Consider the following 19645-nt stretch of genomic DNA (forward strand, 5'->3'; position numbering starts at 1 on the left):
GAGTGAGGGAGGCCCCCCCCCGCTGAGCTGTTGGTGTTTTTAAATCGGGGCAGCCCGCAGGGAGCTGCTGGTGGAAAGGTTCGGGGAGGTACCGGAGACTCCAGCTTCATAAACACACTCACTGCTCCTCTGTCATCTATAAACAACTCCCGTCTTCCCCCTCGGGAAAATAGCCGGGCTCCTGCCGCATGTCTGTCTGAGGATAACATCCAGCTGCCTCCCCGCCTTGGATTGTGAATGTGATCAATCCCCGCGCTGTCAGCTACTGAGAACCATGTAGGTAGAAATCCCCCTACCCATTCTCCACAAGTAGGATGTGGATCTCGTGATTGTCCTGCACGCTTCTGTTTCTAATTTTGCGTGGCATTTCTTTACATATTTGAAATGTACCCCCCCCCCCCCCACCCCGTACCATTGTTTGAGTTCTTGGGCTACTAAAATCCAAAATCCTGTCTCGGGATTTAACTCTCTGGATGTTCTTTCTGTTCACTTTTTTTCCCCCCCCACCTTTCGCCAGCTTCTGTTTTATCCACCAGACTTCTACCGGCTAAATCAAAATTCGCAACTCCCATCCCAGGCCCCCTTTTTACAGTTTTAAGGCCCTTCAGCTCATTTTCAAAATGCTCCAGCTGTCCGTCCCAGCCTACACATCCTGCTCCTTCAAATTGGATATTGTTATGCTGCTGAGCTATCTCGAATCAACAGTCAAACTCCTTTTTCAGTTCATGTGTGCATGCTGTTGGAGTTCTGTCTGTTTCTCCCTTCTTTCACTTTCTGTCAAGCTTTGCTAAAACTTGCCTGTTTGTTTTTCGTTCTCCGTTTTAATTATATTTGAATTCCTGATTGGCACTGTCTCACCCACCCACCAAATGCTGCTATATAGATAAATGTATGTGCATGATGTTATATTGTTATCATTTCTAAAGAGCAAGGAACCAATTGCCGTGTACATATACCTTCGGGTGCCACATTTATTGCTGCACTGCAGTCATGTGCGAAGTAATATGTCTATCTGTCAGTTTACCAGCTACCTGTAGAGCAGCAAAAAGAACTATCTAAGTGCCAGCAATTTGAGTATAAGGTGTATGTGTATATAGTGTGTGTGCATACTGCATGTATGATCCAGGGTTGAAAAATTTCTCTTTTTAGTGGAATTCCAACTTTCTGATTATGGAATCCTGCCCTTTGATTTTTTTTTTCTGAACACTTCCCCCTCCATTGTGTTTTGCTTCTAATGTATGTAATCAGAACAAATTGGCGTTGTCGAGATAAAAGTCTCTGATTTAGGACTTAATCATGTACAATTATCTTGCCGGCCTGGCAAGGTATCATTATCAGGGTTGTGATAACCCACCAATAGACACTAAGTTTGATATGAGCACTTATAAGAATCCTGTCTTTTGTAATGTTCAAAGTTATAAGAATTCTGTTATCTTCGGAGTAAAATATATATTCCAAAATAATTATCTTTTTAACCATGTAGAGGTGATAGAGGGGTGGAAATTGGAAGTAAAATTGATAAAAAAATTTCTCAGTCCCGATTTGAGAATATGAAGGGGCACCAAAACAAACGTTGATGTGCTGATGAGAGTTGTGAAGGGGACTTCGGGGTTGGGAGACTGAGGGTGGAAGACAGAGTTATCCAGATTCAAAATGTTAGTTCTGTTCTCACTCCATGGGTGCTGTCAGACCTGCTGAGATTTTCCAGCAGTTTCTCTTTCAGATTCCAGCATCCGCAGTAATTTCTTTTTGCCTTATTTGCTTTCTTGAAATTAAATATTTGAAGAATTCAAATCACTAAAAAAAGGGTAATTTGCAAAATATAAAAACATTGGTTTAAACTAATTTCAGTACAGTCCTTTATATGCAAAAATAAATTTTTAATTATTACCCTCTGCCAAATTGATGGATGAAAGCAAACTTGAGCTTTTTGATCATGGCTTATGATTTTCGTTCAGCATCATCTTTCTTCAATAAGATACGAGTCAAAAATAAATAATTCTAAGTCACATGATAATCACTTGTCTTACAGAATATTAGAAGTTATGTACAATATTGAGCAGAAAATAGTTTTATTTCAGGTAGTTATTAATTTAGTTGAGGGGATTGAGCTATGAGGAGAGGCTGAATAAACTAGGCTTGTACTCGTTAGAGTTTAGAAGAATGAGGGGAGATCTCATTGAGACGTATAAGATGATGAATGGGATGGATAGGATAGAGGTGAAGAGACTCTTCCCGCTCAAAAAAGACAGTAGGACTAGGGGGCACAGTCTCAAGATAAAGGGGAGGCGGTTTAGAACGGAGTTGAGGAGGAACTTCTTCACTCAAAGGGTGGTGAATCTCTGGAATTCTCTGCCCGTTGAAGTGGTGGAGGCTGCCTCGCTAAATATTTTTAAGAAGCGGGTTGATGGGTTCTTGATAAGAGAGGGGGTTAAGGGTTATGGGGAGAGGGCGGGAAAGTGGAACTGAGCCACAACAGATCAGCCATGATCTTATTGAATGGCGGGGCAGGCTCGAAGGGCTAGATGGCCTACTCCTGCTCCTATTTCTTATGTTCTTATGTTCTTAAGGACAGACAATATAAAGGAGTGATCTGCAATAATATGCTTTCTCCTGCTCTGTCATTCTTTTAATCCCTCGTGCTTGAAAATCATTCAGTTACTACAAATGGTCTAAAGTTTTTGTGGAGATGGGTAGAACTACATTTGGGTTTTTTTCTCCAAAGAAATTTCTAAAGGAATAAAATTGAGGTGTTAGTCCAGCCTTGATCTATGTAAAATGTATTGCCTTCTAACTGATTTTCTGTCTAGTTCGTAAGTGGCAATCTTTGTTTCTCCTTCCTGAAACTTAAGAAATGCTATAATATAATTTCATGAGCAACAACCACCCTGTTCTAAATAATCTATGCCAAATTATCTAATCTTGATAAGGGTACATACAATTATTGACTGCCCTATCTTTTGAATTAGAAAGGCATTGGGAGAATGAACTTTCTGTTTGCATACTTTATTTGTTGATTCAAGGGATGTGGGCTTCTCTGACTAGGCCTGCATTCATTGCCCATCCCTAATTGCTGTGAGTGTATTGTTCATGTGTCATCATGTCAGTCAATGTTCTTCATATGTAATCATGTGGTTATTAACCATCTATTTGTAGGAACGTTAATATGTTATCACATACACTTCTTTAATAAGTATCGATACTCAGTGATCAAGATCAGAAAATATGGCTTAATGTGCAGCCCCCCTGCCCTTCCCCAGATTAAGGATACTGAAGTCTGCAAGGGAGTGTCCTTGACCCAAACATCTTCAGCTGTTTTGTCAATGACCTTCATCTCATCATCATGTCAGGAGTGGGGATGTTTTCTGATGGTTGCACAGTATTCAGTACCATTCATGACTCCTTAAATACTCAAGCAGTCCATGATCAAATGCAGCAAGACCTGGACAATATCCAGGCTTGGGCTGACGAGTGGCAAGTAACATTTGACTGTCTTCAACAAGAGAGAATCTAGCCACCTCCCCTTGACATTCAAGACTTTACCATTGCTGAATCCCCTATCATCAACATCCTGGGTTGCCATTGGCCAGAAACTCAACTGGACTAGCCAATTAAATACTGTGGCTACCAGAACAGGTCAGATGCTCGGAATCCCATGGCAAGTAACTCACCACCTGACTTTCCATAGCCTGTCCATCAGCTACAAGGCACAAGTCAGGAGTGTGGTGGATCAGTGCAGCTCCAACAGCAGTCAAGAAGTTTGACACCATCCAGGACAAAGCAGTATGCTTGATTGACACCCTATCCACAAATATACATTCCCTGCATCACTGGCATAGTAGTGGCATTGTGTACCATCTACAAGATGCACTGCAAGAACTGACCAAGGATCCTTGGACAGCACCTTCCAAAATCACTACCATCTAGAAGGACAAGAGCAGCAGATACATGGAAGCACCATTACCTGGAAGTTCCTCTCCAAGTCACTCACCATTCTGACTTGGGTACATATCACTGTCACTGGGTCAAAATCCTGCAATTTCTTCCCTAACACCACTGCGGGTATACCTACCTGCAGCAGTTCCAGAAGGTTGCTCACCAGCATCTTCTCAGAGCATTTAGGCGTGGGCAACAAATGCTGGTCTAGCCAGTGATGCTCACACCCTGTAAATTAATTTTAAAAAAAAGTCAATTCCTCTAATTGGGATAAAATCGCTGGCCATACATCAGCAATTGAACTGGAGTCCTTGGTAGCCCACACCTATACAATGGAGTGGTGTTTCAAATGTGTGTGGTCTGTGATTGTTGAACAGATGATGTCCAAAAGTATACCCATTCTGAAGTTTGTTTTTTTCCCAGAGTTTCTGTAACAGTTCATTTGCATAGTACAAAATACAAAGTTTGCCATCAACTGGTGCAGTTGGGTAGCATTTTAAAACCGATTTCTTTTAAAAAGAATTAAATCCTCTTACATTTGAGTGATTGTATGAATAAAATTGTACTATGAAAAGGGATTTAATCAAACAAAATAAGCATTATAAATCTCGTTACTTATCCATCACCTTTGAATAGCATGATTTTAAATGACTGAAAATGGCTTATTAAAAAATATGCAGAACTATTATACTTTCTAACTGTTGGTTAGATTAGGGCATAATCGTAGTCAGTTCCTCAGTAAATTTGAAAATGAAGTTTTTCAAACATGCCTATTCATGTCCTTGTGTCCAAAAGATCCAGTTTAATGTTTGGAGCTGCTTCAACCTGCAAGAGAGTGAAATTTGAGGAAACTTCCACAGTGATAAATTCACAGAGGAAGACACTTCCATTGCCAGCACCTGCTTTCAGTACCAGTTTCTTAAAACTGATGCAAAAAATCACAAAAACTTGCATCATGCCCAAAATTCCATAATCCTTTGTCCCATTTATGCCAATTATTGAGAGGAAAAAACACAATCAAACAGAAACTGTAGGTCCATGAGCTCACCCATTGAGTTTTAGTGACGACTGAGCAAAACTATAGACTTGACAGGGTGTCAATTTACATTTTCTGTTAATACAGAGTACTTAGTAATTACTGAGTTTAAACTTGATATTTTCTTTCTTTTCTAAAGCTGAACTTGAGGAGTGACTTTATTGTTGAAGGTGCAGAACGTAGCCCGCTTATGACTATCAGCAAAGTTGATGATGTCAAAATCCTCTCTCGGCAGAAAGGTTGTTTCTGCTAAGGTAAATGTATTTTTTTACATTCGGTATATTGGAGTTATAATTCTTTTGCCTTGTTACAGTACCTGGGTTGAGAATACAGGCTGTTTCCTTGTGTACATTTTCTGTGGTCATGCAACTTGTTTTTTAAAATCAAGAATTCCCAGCAGCAATTATAGTTAATTATTTCACTTTCACAGGGCTACTTTTCTTTTTGATGCTCAGAAGACTACGTGTGACTATTCAAGACACTGATTTATCTAACTGGCTACCATATGTAGTGGTTGGGGTTGTAGAGGTATCAATGGATTTATGGGGAAGCTAAGCAAACACATGAAAGAGATCTGATAGAATTAGATGGAATAAGATGGGAAAAGGCTCGTATTTAACATTAACAACAGCACAGTTAGGTTGAATAGACTGTTTCTGTATTGTAAATTTTACTTTACTTTAATTAGGTCAGTAGGTTAATGTAGCATTTCGAGGGAAGTTTTAGAGAAGATGGATCACTATTGAGTTATTCTTAGCTAAGCCATCAGACAGTGCCTTAATAACTGAGTTAAAGAGGAGGTGTAGAAATTACCATTCTGTTTCTAATGCTGTTCAGTGACCTCTGCTGCAAAACTGGGTTACATCAGTGACATCAGTCAAATCAAAAACTAATTTAACAGAAGTGCTCCCTTCTGAAAGAGGCATAAACAAAGGAACCATCCAATTAAATCTCAAAACTGCGCTCACGACAAATTGTACATACCAGCTCAGTGCCTGTGACTCACTAAAGAATCCTTAATGGTACTGCTGGATACCACCTACTCCTTCTCTAGAAACACCAGGATGCAAATATTGCCATGAAAGAGAGGCAGATACTCTGAGCAAAACCCCCCATGACTTGGTCTCTGCAGGAATTGTTGATAACCAGGCCCAGGAGAAGACCAGCTAAACAGTTGCGCTACTTGCCTGGCATCCTCCAAAAGTAAGAAGTCTCAGAACACCAGGTTAAAGTCCAACAGGTTTATTTGGTAGCAAATGCCACTAGCTTTTGGGGCTCTTTCGTCAGGTGAGTGGGGAGTTCTGAACACAAACAGGGCGTACAAAGACACACATTCAGTTTACAGAATACTCATTAGAATGCGAGTCTTTTCAGCTAATCAAGTCTTAAAGGTGCAGACGATGTGAGTGGAGATAGCATTAAGCATGGGTTAAAGAGATGTGTATTGTCACCAGACAGGACAGTAAATGAGATGTTGCAAGCCCAGCCAAGTCATTGGGGTTTCAAATAGTGTGACATGAACCCAAGATCCTGGTTGAGGCCTCACGTGTTCTCATGTGAGATGATGGTGTCCGTGTCGATGATCCAGCAAGTCTTGCAGAGGTTGCTGTGGCAGGGTTGTGAGGTGTCGTGGTCACTGTTCTTCCGAAGGTTGGGTAGTTTGCTCCAGACAACGGTCTGTTTGAAATTGTGCGGTTGTTTGAAGGCAAGAAGTGGGAGAGTGGGGATGGCCTTGGCAAGATGTTCATCTTCATCAATGACATGAAGGCTCCAGAGAAGATGTCATAGCTTCTCTGCTCCGGGGAATTACTGAACAACGAAGGGTACTCTGTCCATCGTATCCTGCATTTGTCTTCTGAGGAGGTCGGTGCGGTTTTTCGCTGTGGCACGTCGGAACTGTTGATCAATGAGTCGAGCGCCATATGCTCTTATGAGGGCATTTTTCAGCGTCTGGAGGTGTCTGTTGTGATTTTCCTCATCTGAGCAGATCCTGTGTATACGGAGGGCTTGTCCATAGTGAATGGCTTCTTTAACGTGTTTACAGTGGAAGCTGGAGAAATGGAGCATCGTGAGATTATCTGTGAGCTTGCGATATAGTGAGGTGCTGAGGTGACTGTCCTTAATGGAGATGTGTGTGTCCAAGAATGTAACTGATTCCAGAGAGTAGTCCATTGTGAATCTGATAGTGGGATGGAACTTGTTGATGTCATCATATAGTTGTTTGTTCACCATGAGTCCAAAGAAAGAAAATGTCATCAGTGTATCTAACGTATAGCATCTGTTGAAGATGGTGCGGTGAAGAAGTCTTGTTCGAGCCTGTGCATGAAGATGTTGGCATATTGAGGTGCGAATTTGGTCCCCATGGCTGTCCCATGTGTCAGGATGAAGAACTGATTGTTGAAGTGACAGAAGACTGGACCGGAGCCGGAAATGGAGGTGCCCTTCAAATTATGGAATGCAGGCTGTGACCAGACTTGCAAATGAGAAATTTCAATTGTAGGAGATATACCAAGGTATCAAACCATTCCAGAACACCCTTTTTAAAAAAAATATTAGTAGCAGAAGAATTGGAGAGGGAGAGAAAAAGAAAGTTAATGGTCTCTGTGATATTTTTAAACATTGGACTGTATATTGTGAAATTCATGATTTGGGTTGGAATTTCTAATTTTAAAAGAATAATAATTTTTAATATTGTTCATGTTGAAATTTGTGATTTTAATGTTGATAAATGTTCGTCATTGCTTACTAAATAATTATTTTACAATGTTATTGTAGATTAGGGCTGTGCTGTTTAACACCATTACCATCCATAATTTATGTTCTTTGTTCAGACTAAGATGGTTTATTTTTCTGCACCTGGCCTTTCTGAAATAGAATAAACCTGGCATTTCTGTAACACTAATTTAAGAGATTTTAAACAAGTTGTGAAACTACAAACAATGTTGATGCTGCCTATTTTTGTGTCGCATTTATAGTTGCATTATCAGAATTTGAGTAAAACTAAACACTCCAGCTCATAAGTATCCTGCGATTTGAAATTTTAAGACCATGCTTACTCTATTTCACCATAAGTGAGAAGATTTACTTTTGAAACCAACTTGTATTTATGATTGCATCATAGGATAAAAATTAAATGATGCAAACACAACATAATTTTCAGTAACAAGCTTGCTTTTGAATACATAAAAATTCCTCAAGATTTCTGATAAAGGCATAGTAAATGATGTTTGAACTCTACCAGTTTGTCTGCCACAGAATCAGAGCAGGCGAGGGTCCGACAATAGAATTCTCCATTGATCTCGGGCAGGAATTTCCGGTCTCACCCAAGCAAGGCCTTAAAATTCTGCCCATTGTTTCCCACTTCTTGGCCATATTTCAATCAACATTTCATCCAAGCCAGATTATCTGGTTGTTACATTATTGCTTGTGGGAATTTGATATGTGTAAATTGCCTGCCACGCGTTGTGTTACACACTACGAAAGTACTTCATTGGTTGTAAAGCACTTTGGGATATCCTGAGGTCATGAAAGGCATTACAGTATATAAATGAGTCTTTTCCAAAATTGTTTTAGGTGACAAACTGGGTGAATCCGTCTTTTGATGGTCTCAGCAATTCTACCTTCCAATTGACTTCAGACAGACAACCATCTAGCAATTCAGGGTCAAGTAGTGGAGTTCAGAAAATTCTTTGGACAGAAAGAGACAGAACATTACAGTCCTCTATCTTAAACAGCACAAAGAACCGAAAAAGAACAAAAGTATCTGATGTGGAGCAGGTTTTTGATAGCTGCAGACAAAAATCAGCTTCAAATCCCAATGAACCCTGGGTGGATGAATATAGACCTCAGACACAGGTATGTACGTGATATATAAGAAACTCTGCAATCTGTTCCCTTGAAATTCCAAAATGTAGATTTTGAAAACCACTTCCTATGCTTTCTCTGAATTGCTGCTTTTTCTGCTACAACATAATAATGGCTTAGGACTGCAGTCTTTTTTCACTTCTTATTAAGATGAAGTTACAACTTTCAGTTCTGTTTTAGATATTCTTTTGGACAACTAGTCTATGTAGTAACACGAGACCCACTTTTTATATGAATTAGATAATGTGATTTGCACACATGCCCACCTCTCACTTGTCAAACTTTATTTAACAATACTTCTGTGAAGTACGTTGATTTATTTTACTATGTTAGAGGTGCTATATAATTAAAATTATCGATACCTGTGTGTGACGGATTCACACTTTAATTGAACAAGGCCAGATAAAAATAATTAAATTGATTTATTTTACAGTTAGCAAGTACAAGATAACAGTTTTAGCAAGCTTCATTTTAATACTACCGAAGTATAATCCTTGTAAATTGGAAAAATATGACGCTTGTTTATTGGCATACATTTTTAAGAAAGACATTCCTGTTTCTTTTCTTGGCCTAAGCTGGTTTTCTTCTTTTAAGAGATTAGCCCCTTTCTGTATTAATTGGCAGTCTTGTGGGAGCTGACATTGCCAACAGAGCTGCCAATTAAACTGGTTGACTCTTTCCTCTGGTGATAGTTTGGCCAGACTATTTCCAATTGTATGTCTTAAATGCAATAACAAATTCCCAGTTTTTTAAGAAAATTGTGTAACCAGCTTAGTGGCTGCCTGTTACCTTGAGTGAGCCTTTGTCCGAGCACATGTTTGTGATTTAACTTCAAAACAAAATACCACTTCAGTGTAAATCACATTAAAATCTTTTTTTGTAGAAAAATAGTTTACAAGTCCCATGTAAATTATTCTTTTCAAACTAGGTATAAATTACTCTCTTCCATATTAACCCCCACTTTTATCAACCATATAGTTCCTATTGGCAAATGATTTATTTTTGGAACCTTTAGTTCTTCTCACCAGTCAATGACTGGGAGGTATGTAACGCAGCCTGACAATATTGAGCTGCAAGACTTGAGGGAGCAAGAGACTGAAATTTAAAGGGGTGTCCTTTCACTCAAGAAACTCGAGATTAAAGCCGTTTGTCTTTTTTTTTGTTGATTTGTAAATGGGCTAGTTTTGCCCTTTTTTGTAGAAAGTTAGAATCAAACTATTATTCATATTGCCTTCCTTGACTTGTGTTAATTTTAAAAACAAAAAGTGAGTCTAAGTTTCAGAAGCATGCACCTCCAAGTTAGGAGTATTTAAAAAAAAAAGCAAACATCAGGCAAGATTAGAACAAAAGATACACAGAACAGGCTTCCAAATCAAGCTATACTTTGTAACTTTTCCCTGGAGTCGAGCAGGCTTCAGAATGTGGTGACAAGGGGATTTTCACTGTAACTTCATTGCAGTGTTCATGTAAACCCATTTGTGACACTAATATATAAACTTAACTCTGGATATTCAGTTCTAAAATTTTGAGGAGGGCAGAGGAATGATGCTAGCTGCATTGTTCATTTAGAAACCAACAGAGGCACAACAGGCCAAATGGCCGCCTTTTGTGCTGTAACAATTTCATAATTCTGTGATTACAAGCTAGCTTACAAAATGTCTTTGAGTGGCCTAATGCATAATTATTTATATTACTGAAGCTGCAGGTCCATTTTTGAATATATTTCAATACATTGCTATGATGATATTTCTCTTAATTGTGTTGTTTTCTGTTCTTTCCTGTTTCAGAGTGAACTTGCAGTTCACAAGAAGAAAATTGAAGAAGTTGAGAATTGGCTAAAAGCCCAAACAATAGAGACACATCCCCAGGTGAGTCAGTACACTGTTTTGTTTTAATTGTCTTGTGATTTTTTTTTTCCTTTTTTTTAAATTTAAATTCATCCCTGGAGTATAGTCAAAATATGAATATTGTTGTGATAGACTTCCACAAATTTAAACACTGGAGACTCAGGTACAGGTTTCAATCAATTTATTCTTAGAGCTGGCGGCCTCTGAAATAGCAGTCTTCAAGATTCTGATTATATTTATAGATTAAGTCATGCAGACTGTACATTGCTTGAATTCCAAACATCTTCACATGTCGGCTTACATTGAGATGTCTTTGCCCTAGTATGGGTGGGATCCAACAGCTAGCACCATCTGTTTTTCTCTTATTTCCTAATTTCTCTGACTTCACACTTGTCCTTTTAATGTCGTTATCTGTTCTGACTCAGTGCTGTCTTTACACTGACGAAGGCCTTACAGCAACACAGGGTTTGTTTTGGCAACTCCTCCTGTTGATGTGGGTCTTGGAGGCACACGTAATTCAATTGATGTGTAGTTTACTCTCCATGTGAGCATTTTAGTTTTCTGGGAATGTCGGCTATAACCCTTTCTGATGCGTATGTTAGCTATAATTCCTTGAATACATTTATTTTGTTTATTATCACCCAGCAATATAATTTCTCCAGAGAGCAAATGAGTCGACTGAGGCTAGTGATGAGAACCAGTGGACGTTTATGGAGTCAAATTGTGCTGCCAGAAAGCCAAATCAGACTATGACCAAAAGGCCCCCTCCTCTAGCTCCATCTTCAAATGTCAGCTTGGCTCAGTGGTAGCACAAGACATTGCGTCATCGGAAGTTAGAATTACTTAAAACACCAGTCCAGTGCTGATGGAGTGCTGCTGACATTATTTGAAGACTAGAGGAGTTCTCCTGCTGTATTAGCCAGTATTTATTTTAAAATCTGTACCTGAGTCTCCAGTGTTTAATTTGTGGAAGTCTATCACAACAATATTCATATTTTGACTATACTCCAGGGATGAATTTTAAAAAAATCATTGAAACACCACAAGAGAATTAAAACTACCAAAATATTTAAACTAGTTGGTTATCTGATTGCTGTGTATAGAAGCTTGCATTGTCCAAATTGGCTGCTATGCCTGTCTACAAAACACTGTAATTAATAGCTAATACGATATGAAATATTATATATTGATTCACCAAGGCTTTCAACCATATAAGTAGAGGCAGTCCTTCTCCAGCAGCTGTAGAGAAAATTGACTTCCCAGCGGAACTGCTCATTGTGATCTTTTTCCATGACAACATGCTGGGACAACATCTAGGATCCCTTCAAGATGTGCGATGGGATCAAACTGGACAGGTGGACAGCAAACTGGCAAATGGGATTCAACCCGAGGAAATGTGAGGTGTTGCATTTGGGGAGGTCAAACAAAGCAATGGTTTGCACATCAATATTAGGATGCTGATCTGTATCGAAGTAGTGAAAGACCTTGAAGTGAATGTCCACACGTCCCTGAAGGTGGCAGGATAGGTTGATGAGGTGGTTAAGGAGGCATGTGGAATCCTTTCACCTCTTCGCTGAAGCATAGAATATAAGAGCAGGGAGGTTATACTACAAATAGATAAAATGTTTAGTTAGCTCACAGTTTGAGTACTGTGCAGTTTTGCACCTCGTTACAGAGAGCATGCAATTGCATTAGAGGGGGTGCAGAGTGATTTACGAAGGTAGTGTTAGGGCTGAAATATTGCAGCGATAAAGAATGATTGGATAGGCTGAGATTGTTCTCCCTTAGAACAGAGGAGGCTGAGGGGAGATTTGATTGAAAGGTGCAAAATCATGAGGGACTTGGATACAGTGGATGGGAAGGGCCTGTTTATTTTAGCAGAGAGGTTAGAAACCACAGAGCATTAATTTAACATGATTGAAGGGGAGTTGAGGAAATAATTTTCATCCAGAAGGTTGTGGGATGTGGAACTTGCTGTCTGAAAGGGTAGTAGAGGCAGAAACTGTCAGTTAATTTAAAAGCTATCTGAAGTCTCGTTAACTGCAGGAACACAGGCCAAATGCTGGAAGGTAGGATTAGGGTGAGTGGGTCTTTTTTGTTGGCCAGTACAGGCAGTGTGCTGCAAACCTTTTTATGATTAAAACAGTGGGTTGTGTTCTGACACCAATACTCTCTGGCATATTCTGAGAATCCTACAGTGTAGAAGGAGGCCATTCAGTCCATCGAGTCTGCACCGACCACAATCCCACCCAGGCCCTACCCCTGTAACCCCATGCATTTACCCTAGTTGGTCCCCTGACACTAGGGTCAATTTAGCATGGCCAATCCACCTAGCCCACACATCTTTGGACTGTGGGAGGAAACCGGAGCACCTGCGGGAAATGCACACAGACAGGGGAGAATGTGCAAACTCCACACAGACAGTAACCCAAGCTGAGAATCGAACCTGGGTCCCTGGTGCTGCGAGGCAGAAGTGCCTCACTGTGCCACTCCTTCTCGTTGCTGCTGTCACATGTCTTCAGGTAGTCTACAGAGAATGTCAGCTTGCATACGAGAACTGTTGGAAACCTGTTCAGCCATGATCACCCAAGATCCATGAAAGGTGCACCAGGTCCTCAGAGTTGCTCTATACTGATGATGCCACACGAGCATTCCATTTTGAGGAACGCCTTCAGTGACAAATGCACAAACTCTTTCACATTTGGAAAGAGTTTGTTTGATCAACAGCATCAGAAAGACACATATCAAGTTTCAGGATGTTGTCATGCCACTATCTGTCAACATTGACTAAATGATGTTGGCACTTATTGATAGCTTTAAATATCTAGGCTTTACAAATGTGACCGATGCCCTTTCAAAAGTTCATGATTGAATTGCCTCAACCACACTCCAGGCAGTGTATTTCAGTTCCTAACCGCTTACTGCATGTAAAATATTTCTCTTTTGCCAGTCATCCTTTTGTTTTCAATGTTGTTTACATCTTGCCCCCTTCTGCCAATTGGAACAGTTATTTTCTGTCTCCTCTTATGTAGAGACATAATGATTCTGAACTTTTCTGGGGATGTGGGCTTAGCTGGCTGAGCCAGCATTTCTTGCTCATCTCTCATTGCACTTGAACTGAGTCAACTATATTGCCGTGGCTATGCAGTTGCACTTAGACCAGGCCAGGTTAGGGTCCCTAAAGGACATTAGTGAATCATATGGATTTTTACAACAATCAACAATGGTTTGTGGTCATTGTTAGACTTTTAATTCCAAATTTTTATTGAATTGACATTTCATTATTTATACCCAGATCCCCAGAGCATTACCCTGAGTTTCTGGATTACTAGTCCAGTGTCAGTACCACGACATCACTGCCTTCCCCATTCATATCACTGAAGTCCCTCATCCCTTGAAACAACCTTGTGAATCTTTAATGCGTGAGCTCCAAAGCCTTTGCATCCTCAAAGTGTGGTGCCTAGAATTGGACACAATCCTTCAGTTGAGGCTGGACTAATATTTTATATATTGTTCTGATCAGGTTAGTGGCCATTAATATTTTAAAAACCAACTTTCTATACATATCTATAAAAGCCTTGAAGAAAACAAGCAGTGTTAACTTAATACAATTTATTACTGCCCCCCCAAGAATTCTCTTAAGACACATGAATTTTAAAGTTATTTACATATGTAGGGACCACTCATAAGTATGTCAGGGACTTTGGGTTCAATTCTGGCCTTGAGTGACTGTGTTGAGTGTGCACATTCTTTCTGTATCTATGTGAGTTTCATCCAGGTGATCCAGTTTCCTCCCACGATCCAAAGATGTGCAGGTTAGGTTGATTGGCCATGCTTAGTTGCCCCTATGTGTCCCAAGATGTGTAGGTTGGGAGGATTATGTTGGGGTAAATATCTGGGGGTGGGGCCTGTGTAAAATGTTTTGTCGGAGAGTCGGTGCAGACTCTGGGCCAAACAGCCTCCTTCTGCACTGTAGGGATTATGAGGTCTCGGTCTCTTGTTCTGGTTACTTTCCAAAGCTTCCAAGCTAATTGGCTGATTACTTTCATTTACAGTAAGGCACTATAAGGCCTCTTGTAGGTTCTCCTGCTAGCTTCAGATTAGGCAATCTTCCAGCTTCTGTTCTCCACAAACTTCAAACTGAGATTAAACCTCACCTGTTTTACGTGCAGTCAGTGATGAAGTTATTTACAGCATGGGTCTTTCTGACTGACATTTATTTTGACTTTCTTTGTGAGCTGCAAGCCAGCTGAGGTTCAAACTGAAACTAAAAACTTCTCCCAGCAAACACATACATAGATAACCTGAACCTAAAAATCCTTCCTAAACTCCAGCCACCTCCATGACAATATACCCTGCTCTGAGCTATCCTCAAACCTACTTCTAACTTAATTATCTGTCATTTATAAATTCTGCAACTAAATAAGCCCACCTGATGTTTCATCGACTTCTCTTTTTTTATTCTAACTAAACTTGGTAACCTTGCGAACTGCCAGTTCTTTAGGTGTTCTGACAATCACTAAAGCCTAACATTTTAATAACCCTACTTTCGGAATAATAATGTTTCCATAGCAAAATGTTAACATAGCTATGAACATGAAACTATGAACTTGTATATTCACAATTGATTCATCATAATTTCCTTGCTTCTGCACTCTGTGCCCTTGCATATAGTCCTGTATGCCTTTTAAATTGCTTTCTCAATCTGCCCTGCTAGATTTGTATACACATTCCCCTTGGGTGTCTCTTGTTCCTGCATTCCCTTTGATTGCTGCAAATCACATTTACGTGTGCAATAAGCAAAAGGAATAAGCCATTTTTCCTTGTACGGTAATGCTTAATATCACTATCTGACTCTAATGTTACTTGCCCATTCCATTGTCAACCAGCTCCCATAATATTTTCATCATTTACTCCGTAATAGTGGTGTTTACAAAAGTGTACCATGTGAAAGTATATTTTTCCCTTTTCCACTTTGGTCAGTTTTGTCCCCTCTTTTTGTAAGGCACTGAGACCAATTGTAATTTCCTTTTTTTTAATTCATTTGTGGGACCATGTGACACTGGCTGGCCAGCATTTATTGCCCATTCCTAGCTGCCACCATCCTGGTTGAAACCAGCCAGCTCTGCACAGTCTTGGGACTTGCAGGACCAGCAAGTATTCGCTTCCTAACCAGTTGAGCTATTGGAGAGTTTATGAAAACAAATTGATCACAATTATTTCTGACTTTCTAAAGGAGAATCAACCCCTTGCTCTTGCAATGTAATGTGATATTTACTTGCTGCTCTATTTGGAGTTTGAAAGTTAATGGCAATAGCATTCTGTAAATTTCTCTAACATATAAATCCTAATTGAGCCAACATATGTTTTCATATCAAAGGGTAGTTCCATCTTATTACTAACGGGTGCTGCTGGTACCGGCAAAACTGCCACGATACAAGTTCTTGTGAAGGAGCTGGGAATTCAGCTGCTGGAATGGACAAACCCTTTATCAGAAAACAAATTTAAAAACCACGATGAATTTAAAGACTGCTTTAATCATGGTAAGAGCAGATTTTGGTAAATTTGTATATGTTGTTCAGAGAAACTGACCTAATTGTAGCATTGCTGTGCAAGTTCATGGAGTTAAGACCAAGAATTGAAACTGAAATGTTTCTTCGTTCTGTGTAACTTAGCTCTTCTAGCAACTGAGGGGAAACTTTTTTTTTAAACATATGAATCCTCAAAACAGTGCTGTTGTTAATCACACGCATGCAAGATTACATCATAAAATATATTCTAGTTTCATAGTTTTTTTTGTGCAAAGTGTAATGTATTGTAATTTTTTACCCATTTAGTTTATTTGATCATAAATGTATCCACTGACCCAAAAATATTCATGGCATTTGTGACAACAGATGTGAGCATGAGGAAGCTGAAAACTAGAAATGGAGGCAACATGCTAAGGAATTGTGAACAGTTTCAAGTTGTTGATTGATCTCCTAATGCGGTATATGGGAGTATAAAGGAAAGTCATGTTAAGGCTGTTAACAGATCATCCATGATCTTACCATGTGGCAAGCAGGCTTGAGGGGCTGAGTGGCCTAACCCTCTTGCTAGTTTGTAAGTTTAATTTTGCCCAATTATTGTTTTGAAAAAACAATCTGTTTTCTGACAATCTTCAGGCAGTTGATGTGACCTTGCCTGTAGTGAGATCAACTAATGTGTGGTGTGTTAAAGCAATGAGAGGTTACGGATCTCCATTATCACCACTTTTTTAAAAGAAGGATTGGCTAAGATTGTGGTGCCCACTCCCGAGGGGCAGAATGACAATGAATAACAATAGTAATTTAGAACTAATTTTGGTCCCAATCCCAATACCAGATAGTAATTGGGCAGAATCTTTAATAGTTTGTTTCTGTCTTCAGTAAAGTACTTCTAGTTTCTCACTTACCCTTATCTCAAGGTTTTTTTTTTAAAGTTTATTTATTAGTGACAAGGCTTATATTAAGAACGCGGTGAAATTACTGTCAAATTCCCCTTGTCGTCACACTCCAGCACGTTTGGGTCACTGCACCTAACCAACATGTCTTTCAGACTGTGGGAGGAAACCGGAGCATCCGGAGGAAACTCATCCAGGGAGAATGTGCAAACTCCTCACAGACAGTGACCCAGGCTGGGAATCAAACCCAGGTCCCTGGTGCTGCGAGGCAGCAGTGCCAGCCACTGTACTGCCCCATATCACCATATCTTTGTCAATAATGATGCTACTCATCAGGTAGAATGTGTTTCCTTCATCTTTTTGACTTTTTCAGTGCTGATCCTGCTCACCAAGCTAAAAGGATCCCTACAACTTACATACCATGAAGACTTTGATAATTTAGAAATTCAGTGCTTCCAAGCATAAAGTCTTGGATGGATAATGACACACATCCTTTATGTTAATAAGTATAAATTGTACTTATTGAATGGAATGTGAACTTCAGTCTTTGCCAATCTACATAAATGTATCCTTTGATTTACTTCAGAACCAAATTTTCAGATATATGCCAGCAAGTCACAGTCTATTCTATTTCAAGAATTTTTATTGCGAGCCAACAAATACAGAAAGCTCCAGATGCTAGGAGACAGACTACAGACAGACAAAAAACTGATTCTTGTGGAAGTGAGTATTTTTTTTTGAATTTCTTGTTTGTTGTTCACCCTTGAAGCAATGTACCTATTTGATGAAGGGGTGAGGTATTAATAATGTCATGAAATATTTTGTCAGAACCAGTAATATGTTTCTGAAATAGTGCATCTTTTATGCCACCACCTTTATTCATTCCTGTTTTTCAAATGTTGGCTTTTGAAATATGCACGTTCTGTGCTCAGTCAAAATATTAATTCTAGAGCAGGGACAGTCAGTTTTCTAATAAAAATATTGCTTATTCAATACCATTGAGGTTGTTTGAACTTTACACTGGATATCAGACTTTTCTGTTTACTTAGATGAAATTAAATATACTGTTTTATTAATCACTCTTATTTCTTTCTTAATAGGATATGCCTAATCAGTTTTATAGAGAACCTTCATGCATGCATGATATCTTGCGGTACGTGTTTCAAAAGTAATTATTGAGCACTGAAATGAATACTCACTTATCGAATAAACTGATCAATTTTCAACTTTCTAACCAACACTTCTAAAAGTACAAAGCAGTAGGTATATAATTGCCATTCAGACAGTTCTAAACATATAGAAATCAAAAACATGAGGGTCATTTTCTTATTGTGTGCTCCTGGCAAGGTGGTCAACAGGGACAGTGCTACAGTTTTCACTAGCCTCATTTCAATCTTTAATAGAACAAAATTGATTTCTACAGCAGTTTAGTTATCGTTGCTTTCATTGTTCAGCTCTTTCTCCAGCATTTGTCTTTTAGGCCTTTCCACAACCCATTTATCTCAGTTTCCTTTATTATTTCACATAATCTAGGTCTCAATGGTTGTTTTCCCTTGCTCACATGGTTCAGACTTGAAACATAACTGCATCTGGGGTGGCATTGTGGTTAGCACTGCTGCCTCAGCACCAGGACCCAGGTTCAATTACAGCCTTAGGTGACTATGTGGAGTTTGCACATTCTCCCCATGTCGTATGGGTTTCCTCCCACCGTCCAAAGATGTACAGTTGGGTAGATTGGCCATGCTAAATTGTCCCTTAGTGTCCCAAAATATCTAGGTTAGGGGGATTAGTCATGGTAAATATGTGGGTTTACAATATTAAAGTAAAGTAAAAATTTATTTATTAGACACCAGTAAGGCTTACATTAACACCAATGAAGTTACTATGAAATGCATCTGTTCGGGTCAGTGCACCTAACCAGGGATAGGGTGGGGGGTAGGGTCTGGATATGATACTCAAGGAGGACAACGTGATGGCACAGTAGCTACCACTGCTGCCTCAGCGCCAGGGACTCAGGTTCAATTCCAGCGTCGGGTGACTGTCTGTATTGGGCTTACATATTCTCCCTTTGTCTGCATGTTTGCTCCGGTTTTCTTTTGCTGTCCAAAGATGTGCAGGTGAACTGGATTGGCCATGCTAAGTTGCCCCTTACTGTCCCAAGATGTGTGGGTTAGGGGGATTAGCGAGCTAAATTGGGGTTAAGGGAAACAGGTCTAGGTGGGATTGCCCCTTAGTGTCAAGGGGATTAGTTTGGCCTACAAGGATAGGGCCTGGGTGAGATTGTTATTGGTGCAAACTTGATGGGCCAAGTGGACCCTTCTACGCCGTAGAGGTCTACATCCTTCTAACTTCTCCAGCTTTCAAAACTGTGTGACCTTCAAGACCTTGCCTGGTAGTATCCATATCTGTTGCAGGTACAATCTAACTTTGCTCTGCATGCAATAATTTACTCCCCTTCATGCACTGAACTCAGGGATGTGACAATTTGAACTAGGAAAACTGCTCTAACAAATCCCTTTTCCAGGAGTCAACAGATCATCA

The 19645-nt window shown here is 39.7% G+C and overlaps 1 protein-coding gene across 1 annotated transcript in view; it reads left to right on the forward strand.

Annotated features, from left to right (window-relative positions):
- Window positions 1–22: 22 nt before the first annotated feature.
- The window catches only part of rad17 (RAD17 checkpoint clamp loader component), a 44590-nt gene continuing 24967 nt past the window's right edge, over window positions 23–19645 (forward strand). Inside the window, exons 1-7 of the mRNA XM_080189221.1 lie at window positions 23–276; window positions 5112–5226; window positions 8546–8827; window positions 10624–10704; window positions 16064–16226; window positions 17691–17827; window positions 18205–18257. Coding sequence (XP_080045347.1) covers window positions 5182–5226; window positions 8546–8827; window positions 10624–10704; window positions 16064–16226; window positions 17691–17827; window positions 18205–18257 — 761 coding nt within the window. The 5' untranslated portion in view covers window positions 23–276; window positions 5112–5181. The remainder of the gene's footprint in view (window positions 277–5111; window positions 5227–8545; window positions 8828–10623; window positions 10705–16063; window positions 16227–17690; window positions 17828–18204; window positions 18258–19645) is intronic.

This window comes from Carcharhinus amblyrhynchos, chromosome 5 (assembly GCF_965287045.1).
Source record: "Carcharhinus amblyrhynchos chromosome 5, sCarAmb.v2.hapA, whole genome shotgun sequence".
Classification (NCBI taxonomy): domain Eukaryota; kingdom Metazoa; phylum Chordata; class Chondrichthyes; order Carcharhiniformes; family Carcharhinidae; genus Carcharhinus; species Carcharhinus amblyrhynchos.